Here is a 9,804-nt window from a genome sequence, read left to right as displayed (position 1 = left end):
CAAAAATTTGTATGCTTGCACCATTCGTTGTGTTCGCCTAACTGCCATCCGTGATCAGCCCATAGGACTATGATAGTATCATCAGCAAACCCTTGGGCATCCAGCTCCTTAATGACCCTACCTATCTGTGCATCAGTGAAACTGACACAAGAGTAATAAGCTCGTCGAAGCTCTTTCATTTTATTGTCTGGTACATGGCATTCTTTACCATGAATGGAGGCATCAGCATCAATATCACACAGTGTTTCGTTGACTATTGCTTTAATGTCACTGTAACCCTTTAATTCTTTCCAGATACTAAATGCAATGTCAGGCATTCCTGTAGGAGCATCAGGATTCTCTGGTAGTTTAGTGTCTTCAATTGAAGGATAGAGATCATAGTATTTTGATGAGCAATAGAATGGAAGATGAGGCTTGTGGAAGCCAACAGCTACAAAGAAAGGTCGATCATCACCTTCAGTCCTGTTCTTCTTTATCTGCTGAAGAACGCTCACAGCATTATCAGCTATTTGACCATCTACACGTTTGTTATCAGGCTCATCAAAAGAATACCAAGCTGCATGCTTTGCAATTGAAGAATCTTCTTTTCCATGAAAATAAGGCAGACCTTCTGGACTCCATGAGTACATACGATCATCATTTCCACTGGGAGCACCTGGATGAAATATCTTTCCCATTCCAATAGAGAGATACCCATTTTCCTTGAAGTATTGAGGGATGGTAGTTGCATTAGTAGCATCAGGCACAGTACGCCAATACTCATCAGCTGCAATTTGCCACACATGATTGGTATCTGGCCTGCGTCCTGTAAGCAATGAAGCACGTGATGGTGAGCAGACTGCTATCTGACAATATGCTCTTTCAAATAACATTGATTTTGATGCTAGAGCATCGATGTTGGGACTTTTGATGAAATCGACTCCATAAGCATTAATCTCTGGCCTCAGATCATCAACTGCAAAGAAAAGGACATTCTTTTTACCACTTGCAGTAGAAGTAAAAGTGATTGCACCCAATAAAATACAGATAATCCAAGAGGTCATTGTGAGCTGTAGCCCAAGGGTGTGGCTCATTATTTTTGCAGGTGGTCACGTGATCACATGAATTTCTTGCAAGCTCGACTGAAGAGTGGAGGCTATAATCATTATGGTAAAGAATAGAGTTAGACTGACTTAGAAGTAATCTCATATCACAGCTGACCATCTTCATCTCTGCTGCACTATCAGACACCTACTCATACGAAAATTGATAATAATTGTCACAAAGGCATTAATTTCTAAAACTAAAACTTAAATGTAGGATCTTAAGAAATAGCAAAGGGCTAGCCCATTTGCAAAAATTAGCTATAAAATACAGCAAAAAATTGATCTAGTTAGTTGGTGGTAGAGCTTCTCTCCAGCCAGCCTGCAGCAATTGACGCAACTCATCTACAACTGGCTTCATTTCTGACTCAGTAGCAAGATTGACATTTTCATCATTAAAGAACACGGTGGGTGAAGAGTGATCATATAATTCAGTACCCCATATGTCATTGAAATTAGGAGTAGAAGTGTTGCGATTGAACTTATACCACTCAGTGAAACGGTATTTATCAGTACGTACAGTGTAGCCCATTACACTCTCGAGTTTTTCACTTGGATCAAAGGGAGGTTTACCTGGTATCTCCGGCAGACCTTGTGTGGATGGCCTTGGATATTGTGAAAAAGAGCCTTTCTTCCATTGTGCATTAGGATTTGATAAGAGAGGGACAACACTGCTTCCTTCTACACAAGCAATTGATGTGGGACTATTCTTAGTGCACATTGGAGGTACTTCTAATCCAGCTAGCTCTGTTAATGAAGGGAATATGTCAATGAGTTCAACTAGTGCTTTGGTAGTCATTCCATTATCAGTTACACCAGGTACATGAAGAAGGAATGGCACATGTGTAGCATCTTCAAAATTAGTGCACTTGCCCCATTGGTTGTGTTCTCCTAATTGCCACCCATGGTCACCCCATAAGATTATAATAGTATCATCAGCAAACCCTTGAGCATCCAGCTCCTTAATGACTCTACCTATCTGTGCATCAGTGAAACTGACACAAGAATAATATGCTCTTCGAAGCTCTTTCATTTTATTGTCTGGTACATGGCATTCCTTACCATAAATGGAAGCCTCTGCATCAGTATCACAGAGTGTCTCATTGATTATTGCTTTAATGTCACTGTAATCCTTTAATTCTTTCCAGATAGTAAATGCAACATCAGGCATTCCTTTAGGGACATCAGGATTCTCTGGTAGTTTAGTGTCTTCAATTGAAGGATAGAGATCATAGTATTTTGATGAGCAATAGAATGGGAGATGAGGCTTGTGAAAGCCAACAGCTACAAAGAAAGGTCGATCATCACCTTCAGTCCTGTTCTTCTTTATCTGCTGAAGAACATTCACAGCATTATCAGCTATTTGGCCATCTACACGCTTGTTATCAGGCTCATCAAAAGAATACCAAGCTGCACCCTTTGCAATTGAAGAATCTTCCTTTGCATGAAAATAAGGTCGACCTTCTGGGCTCCATGAATACTTATAATCATCATAACCACTTGGTGGTCCTGGATGAAATATCTTTCCCATACCAATAGAGAGATACCCATTTTCCTTGAAGTATTGAGGGATGGTAGTTGCATTAGTAGCATCAGGCACAGTACGCCAATACTCATCAGCTGCAATTTGCCACACATGATTGGTATCTGGCCTGCGTCCTGTAAGCAATGAAGCACGTGATGGTGAGCAGACTGCTATCTGACAATATGCTCTCTCAAATAACATTGATTTTGATGCTAGAGCATCGATGTTGGGACTTGTGATGAAATCGACTCCATAAGCATTAAGTTGTGGCCTCAAATCATCAACTGCAAAGAAAAGGACATTCTTTTTACCACTTGCACCTGAAGTAAAAATTAATGCACCCAATAAAATAAAGATAATCCAAGAGGTCATTGTGAGCTGTTGGCCCAAGGGTGTGGCTCATTATCTTTGCAGGTGGTCACGTGATCACATGAGATTGTGAGCTCCATTTCTCACTGTACTCTGCTCTGGCAATGTCGACAAGCCTACCTCTTAAAGTTGTTAGTTTTACTTTAAATGAACGGAGAGTGGAGCTGAATGATCCTAGTCCTAATACCAGTCTAAACGAGTGGATACGGTCCCAGTATAGGCTCTCTGGGACCAAGAGAATGTGCGGTGAAGGAGGCTGCGGGTGTTGCGTAGTCTCTGCAACTAAGACGGACCTCTTGAGTAACGAGCAGGTTACTCTAGCCATCAACTCTGTGAGTAAGAGCTAAACCTGAGCTTCTTCCTGTAAAATAATATTGTGCTAAATAGGTGTGGTTAATTAACCTAATTAATTGATAATAATTAATTTAATTAATTATGAATTTATCTGCGAAATATTTATAGTGCTTGTGTCCTTTGTATTCCATTAATGGTTGGTCTATTACTACGGTTGAAGGAATTGGCAGGTTAGCATTAGCTATATAGTACATACTTCAAGCATTATGCATTAACTTGTATTAATTAATTTGGTGAATTTGAGGCACTTGCAGAAAGCAGTTTGTATTTTGAATTTCCTTTTTTTTTCTAAGCTCTAAGAAAGGGTTTCATCCTATACAGAAAAGGATTGCAGAGTACAATGGAACCCAGTGTGGTTACTGCACCCCTGGCATGGTCATGAGCATGTACAGGTAAGTAGCTCCTTTTAATTGCTCTATTTTTGAATATAAGAGTTGTCGTATTTATGTAAAGTTACTGTTTTTCTTTAGTTTACTTCAAAAGATTCCCGAACCAACAAAGCAGATTGTTGAGGACAATTTTGATGGTAATATCTGTCGTTGTACAGGTAAGAATCAATTACATTTATAATGCATGCATAGTCTAATTGATTATTAATAGGTTATCGTCCAATATTGGATGCAATGAAATCCTTTGCAGTTGATTCAGATGAACCAGTAGTCGTTGATATTGAAGTATGCAAAAAATAAGTGGAATGCCTATTTAAATGTAGCCTATTTTTGTACATACATTATTATTATTTTTAAAATTATTATTAAATAGGAGTTTTCTCCAGTGAAATGCTCCCCATGTCCTCTCCTTATTGTCTCTGATGATTGGTTCACACAGTCAAGGGCCCAGTCAGACCCTCACTGGTATCAACCCACAGGACTCTCTGAAGCTTTTAGCATTTATAAAGCTAATCTTAATTCAACTGTCAAGCTTGTTAATGGGAACACTGGGAAAGGTTAGTGACTTATAATACAACACCTACTGTACATTGTACATGCACTTACTGCATGTATTACTGTACTATTGTCACTGTTAATAGTACAGCAGCCAGTACATAACTGTATACTTTTAATATAATTGTCTTGGGCATGTTTTATTTTATGCTTTATAGTGAATTCTGATTTCAATTTTTTTCTGATTATTCATCCAAGATACATGTATGTCCTTTGTTTAGGTGTTTTTAAGGAAACAGGTGACATTAATGTTTATATTGAATTAAATTCTATGAAGGAGCTTTACTTTATGCAAGTGAGTGTATACATATACATGTTTTTATACTTTCTTTTCTATAGGTACATGACACTTATATTAGTATTGGTGCTGGCATATCAATTAATGGACTTATTGATATTTTGCTGAGCAATAAGGACAAGTCAATCAGTTTCAAGCCTCTAGCTGATCATCTTAAAAAAGTACTTGACACAATTAATAACAAAATAGAGTGTATAATGTGTACTATTCATTGTACTTACAGATTGCTAATGTTCCAGTCAGAAATGTAAGTAGAACTATTGCAGATTACTCTCTAGTGTTTTCTCTCTTTCACTTGCTTCCCCCTCTCTCTCTTTCACTCTCTCTCTCTTTCTCTCTCTCTCTCTTTCTCTCTTTCTCTCTCTTTCTCTTTGTCTCTGTTTCTCTCTGTCTCTCTTTTTATAGATAGGCACTTGGGCTGGTAACTTGATGCTCACTCATAATAATGATAACTTTCCTTCTGACGTATTCACAATTATGAAAGCAGCTGGTGCTACTTTATCAATTGGTTAGAATTAGAAATGTACCATACAAAATATACCGTAGAACTGGAATATTTTAATTATTTAATTTTTAAATTTTTTGCGTGATTTTAATTTTATGGTTTACACTTGAGCTACTATAAATTAATATAACTAACAAAAATTAAGTGGTATTTCATTTTGCTTGTTTTAATTTTATAATTAAAGTGACCTTAAAATATTCCACATTTACGATAGTTCATTTTTTTCTATACAGCTCATGATGGTGGCACTGGTGAATATCCTTTGTCCGATTTCTTGAGTTTGGATATGACAGAGAGAGTAAATGTCATGATTAATTTTTATCTTTTTTAAAAGTTACCTTTTATTTTATAGATAATTGTGTCTATACAGATTCCTTACTGCAGCCCCAACACTGTATTCACCACATTAAAAATAATGCCTCGCTCACAGGTATAATAGGATCAGTAATAATAATTACATTCTCTCTCTCACTCTCTCTCTCTCTCTCTATTCCAGAATGCTCATGCTTATGTTAATGCTGCATTCAGTATGGAAGTTAATCCTGACAATATGCTAGTTAAATCTTTACCTTCATTTGTATTTGGAGGCATCAATGAACATGCAGTAAGCAACTGTCCATGCACATACATTATACCATTAAAAATATTATAAAAGTAGTGAGTGTTAGTGTGTTTATTTACAATGTCAGTTATCAGTGCATACCGTATAGTGGGAAATTTTGGAGGGAATTAAATTTAGTGTTTTGATAGCCATTTGCCAAAATAAAAACCTGCCATTTTGAGCCATTATACGCATGCTCATGTGGCCACAAATTCGCCAAATTAAAATCCGCCAATCACCCAAAATTTAGCGATTCGCAAAATTTTACTCCCTCTAAAATTTCCCACTATATGAGATTGCATGTGCATGATTATAGTATTTTAAGCAATTCAGTGCAATACACAGTATAGAGTTTGCATATCATCAATGCTTTATATGTGATTATTATTTTTTGTTAGATATCAGCTCCAATAACTGAGTCATTCATGATTGGTAAGTCATTGAAGGATCTCAATACACTGAAGGGGGCCCTAAAGAACCTTTCTAATGAGATCAGACCTAATGCCCCTCCTGTATCAGCTAGTCCTGGGTATAGGAAGAGCCTTGCTCTAAGCCTGTTTTATAAGGTATGGACAATTGGACATGTGTATGTACATGTACATGTACAGTAACTTCTTTATCTTACAGTAATATGTAATACAATGTACATGTACATTGCTTGATACTACAGGGTGTTTGTCATTTTTTAATTTTGTTTTACGTGTTTTCATATTGTTCTGAAGTTTTTGATCAAAATTGGATTTTTTTACAAATTTTTGAAGTTATTCAAAAATCAGGTCAAAGTCCCTGTCATGGGTCAAATTTTGTCAAAAATAAAAAAGAGAGAATTCTCCATTTTATTACCTTTTTCTGATGCATGTACATGTACTTATGTTGCTTAGAAAGTTTGAGCTAATTCCATTTTAAATTGAATTTTTTACAAATTTTTTAAGTTTCTCAAAAATTGTGTCAAAATCCCTGTACTATAGTACAGGGCCACGAGTCAAATTTTGTCAAAAATGAAAAAAAGAGAATTCTTCATTTTAATAATTTTTTCTGATGCATATACATGTACTTATGTTGCGTAGAAAGTTTGAACTGATTCCGATCAAAATTGGATTTTTTATGAATTTTTAAAGTTGCTCAAAAATCGGGTCAAAGTCCCTGTACTATAGTACAGTGTCACGGGTCAAATTTGTCAAAAATAAAAAAGAGAGAATTCTCCATTTTAATAATTTTTTCTAATGCATATACATTTATTTATGTTGTGTAAAAAATTTGAGCTAATTCTAACTTAAATTGGATTTTTTACAAGTTTTTAAAGTTGCTCAAAAATTGGGTAAAAGTCCCTGTACTATAGTACAGTGTCACAGGTCAAATTTTGTCAAAAATAAAAAGGAAAAAATTCTCCATTATAATAATTTTTTTTTGATACATATACATGTACTTATGTTGCGTAGAAAGTTTGAGCTGATTCTGATCAAAATTGGATTTTTTACGAATTTTTAAAGTTGCTCAAAAATTGGGCCAAAGACCCTGAACTACATGTACATGTATATAGTACTGGGTATTTCTTAAAAAATAGTTTTGCCTGTTACTTATTATCTTTCTTGACTCTTTTTTAATTTTAGTTTTATCTTGAGGCTCTTGGTAGTGCTAACATTAATCCACTCTACCAGTCAGGAGCTGTACCTTATGTTCGTCCAGTGTCCCAAGGGTCCCAGTCATACAGCACTGACTCCAGCAAGTATCCTGTGAATCAACCACTACCCAAACTGACTGCTACTCTACAGGTACATGTACATGTACGTGTACAGTAGCACAATGAAATTGAACTTGTACATGTACTACATGTACATAGAATCATTAGTTTATAGATAACCATAAACTATTGATCATAACCACAGCCTATAACTTTATCCATGTACATGTACACATGTACATGGATGTAGTTATAATATTGAAATATAAGTGTTTGTACTGTTTACCAAGTTATGTATTGAGTTATAGTGTGCGTGTGGATTTTTCATTCCTTTCCTGTACTGTCCTTTTAGGCTTCAGGTGAGGCAGAGTATACTACTGATATTCCACGTCGTCCTGGAGAACTGGCTGCAGCATTTGTACTCACTACTCAAGTATACAGTCAACACTGTTATTAAATAATATATTTAACTTAACAACAGGGTAATGCAAAGATATTATCAATGGAAACGTCTGAAGCAATGGTACTAATCGTTTAACATTTATTATTTTTATTATTTTAAAGGCAGTTGAAGGTGCAGTAGCAATAGTGTCTGCTAAAGACATTCCTCAAAATGGAAAGAATGATTTTATGCTTGGAATAGCTGGTGACCCTGAGATTGTACGTACACATACATTGTACATGTACATGTACAATCCCAATACACTATGTAGCTGGTTTATTTCACATTGAATCAATTTTTATGCTGGCTCAAATCCACTAAAATTAATTCCACTAAGTTTTATTAGCATCAAATATTAATAGAAATTTTGTGAATCATGAAATTTAATTCCTCCGAAACAATGACCACAAATTGAACTAGCTACATGTATCCATACAGCAGTTACATGTATGTACTTTGTCCGCCTTTATGTACAATATGTACTGTAGGTATTTGCTACTGATGTATCAGAATATGCTGGTCAAGCAGTTGGACTAGCACTGGCTGATACTCAAGAGCATGCACTGAAAATGGCCAAAGCTGTAACTCTTACCTACCAGAGTCAGGGGAAGCAGATACTCACCATACAAGATGCTATTGATGCTAAATCCTTTTATGATAAAGAGCCAGATATTGTTGTTGGAGATGCTGATGGTATGTAAAAGCCTAAATACATGTACATGTATACTGTATAGTGGGAAATTTTGGATTGAGTTAGATGTAAATTTGGCAAATTGCTAAAATTTGGTGATTGGCGAATTAATGGCCACATGCTATTGAGCATGCGTAATTGCATATAATGGCTCAAAATGGTGGATTTCATTTTGGCGAATGGCTATCGAAATGCCAAATTTGCCAAATTTAATTTTCTTCATAATTTCCCACTACACGATAAGTAATCATGTACTTTTTCAGGTTCTATTAAAGGATCAGATCACGTTGTTACTGGTGACATTTATTGTGATACACAGTATCATTTCACTATGGAGACTCAAGTAATAGATATAGTTAACTCTATCTTACTTTTCCTATCCTTCCTTTCTCTCTTTCTCTCTCTCTCTTCTTGTTTTAATGTTAAGACTGCATTTGTAATACCTGAGGATGATGGTTATACAGTCTACAGCTCAAACCAGTGGGCTCAGTTAGGACAATTTGCTGTTGCTGGCATACTTGGAATACCAGAAAACAAGTATTTATTTTAGATCAATAATGATCTGTATAAATAAATGATTTTATTTAGGGTTACAGTAGTCATTAAAAGAGTGGGCGGTGCTTACGGGTCTAAAATCAGTCGTGCCTCTCAGGTAGCAGCTGCCTGTGCTTTAGGATCATATGTCACTCAAAGGTTAGAAGGAGAGAGAGAGAGAGAGTTGAATGTTTATAAAATGTGCATGTGCTTGCATTTGATGAAATACATGTACATGTACTATGAATGACATAATTTTAAAGGGACACTTCACGGAAATAGATGCACACGTCACTGTAGAGGAAGTAAACATTAAATTGGGTGTGCAACAGATCATTAATTAATAGTTATAACATGTGTCTAGACAGAGCAATCAGGCCAAGAACCAGGAGTAGGCATCTGTAGAACACTTCTTTCTACCAGTATTAGCTCTTTTACTACCCCCAGACACTCTTTTTAGTGAAGGAACACCAGGAACATTTACATGTACAAGTAGCCACTCGAGTAGCCATTTGGCCTTAATATTTATTGGCGTGACCACACGTTATGAATAGTTATCAATGCTACACAATATGAATACATGTATTATGCCAAGAAACGGGCCACTTTTTTAAGATGACGTGTTTTCGTGAACATGTCCCTTTAAAGTTGGTCCAAAAGCCAGCCAGCCCATTGCTGTAATCACACGTACATGTAGTTTACACAAGTACAAAAATGTTAACCCCATTTTCATGCAACCCATGATAGCTTTTACAAATACCTGAGTATAAAACCACCT

The 9,804-nt window shown here is 36.0% G+C and overlaps 3 protein-coding genes across 6 annotated transcripts in view; 1 reads left to right on the top strand and 2 right to left on the bottom strand.

Moving 5' to 3' along the window:
- The window catches only part of LOC100638304 (iduronate 2-sulfatase-like), a 2,006-nt gene extending 943 nt beyond the window's left edge, over positions 1-1,063 (bottom strand). Inside the window, exon 1 of one of the 3 annotated variants that reach the window (XM_019998335.1) lies at positions 6-1,063. In XM_019998335.1, the coding sequence (XP_019853894.1) occupies positions 6-1,043 (1,038 nt within the window). In that variant the 5' untranslated portion in view covers positions 1,044-1,063. The remainder of the gene's footprint in view (positions 1-5) is intronic. The other 2 variants (XM_019998333.1, XM_019998334.1) reach the window with 2 other exon arrangements.
- Positions 1,064-1,269: 206 nt separating this feature from the next.
- On the bottom strand, positions 1,270-3,011 carry LOC100638175 (iduronate 2-sulfatase-like). The gene has a single exon (XM_003387696.2). The coding sequence runs from the start codon at positions 2,977-2,979 to the stop codon at positions 1,369-1,371; it is 1,611 nt and encodes a 536-aa protein (XP_003387744.1). The 5' UTR covers positions 2,980-3,011; the 3' UTR covers positions 1,270-1,368.
- A 10-nt stretch (positions 3,012-3,021) lies between these two features.
- Positions 3,022-9,804, top strand: part of LOC100638049 (indole-3-acetaldehyde oxidase-like) — a 12,602-nt gene continuing 5,819 nt past the window's right edge. For both annotated transcript variants that reach the window (XR_002185381.1, XM_019998327.1), the window contains exons 1-22: positions 3,022-3,308; positions 3,439-3,500; positions 3,624-3,722; positions 3,801-3,877; positions 3,931-4,004; positions 4,093-4,276; positions 4,496-4,569; positions 4,614-4,733; positions 4,796-4,819; positions 4,978-5,080; positions 5,311-5,375; positions 5,430-5,507; positions 5,574-5,681; positions 6,077-6,244; positions 7,289-7,450; positions 7,712-7,792; positions 7,841-7,882; positions 7,924-8,019; positions 8,290-8,494; positions 8,756-8,835; positions 8,920-9,029; positions 9,081-9,185. Coding sequence is in view for 1 of the 2 variants with exons in the window: in XM_019998327.1 (XP_019853886.1) it covers positions 3,081-3,308; positions 3,439-3,500; positions 3,624-3,722; positions 3,801-3,877; positions 3,931-4,004; positions 4,093-4,276; positions 4,496-4,569; positions 4,614-4,733; positions 4,796-4,819; positions 4,978-5,080; positions 5,311-5,375; positions 5,430-5,507; positions 5,574-5,681; positions 6,077-6,244; positions 7,289-7,450; positions 7,712-7,792; positions 7,841-7,882; positions 7,924-8,019; positions 8,290-8,494; positions 8,756-8,835; positions 8,920-9,029; positions 9,081-9,185 (2,345 nt within the window). In the remaining variant the exon portion in view is untranslated. The remainder of the gene's footprint in view (positions 3,309-3,438; positions 3,501-3,623; positions 3,723-3,800; positions 3,878-3,930; positions 4,005-4,092; positions 4,277-4,495; positions 4,570-4,613; positions 4,734-4,795; positions 4,820-4,977; positions 5,081-5,310; positions 5,376-5,429; positions 5,508-5,573; positions 5,682-6,076; positions 6,245-7,288; positions 7,451-7,711; positions 7,793-7,840; positions 7,883-7,923; positions 8,020-8,289; positions 8,495-8,755; positions 8,836-8,919; positions 9,030-9,080; positions 9,186-9,804) is intronic.

This window comes from Amphimedon queenslandica, unplaced genomic scaffold (genome assembly GCF_000090795.2).
Source record: "Amphimedon queenslandica unplaced genomic scaffold, v1.1 AMPQUscaffold_13324, whole genome shotgun sequence".
In the NCBI taxonomy this organism is placed as follows: Eukaryota; Metazoa; Porifera; class Demospongiae; order Haplosclerida; family Niphatidae; genus Amphimedon; species Amphimedon queenslandica.
This window is presented reverse-complemented; position numbering and strand designations above follow the sequence as displayed.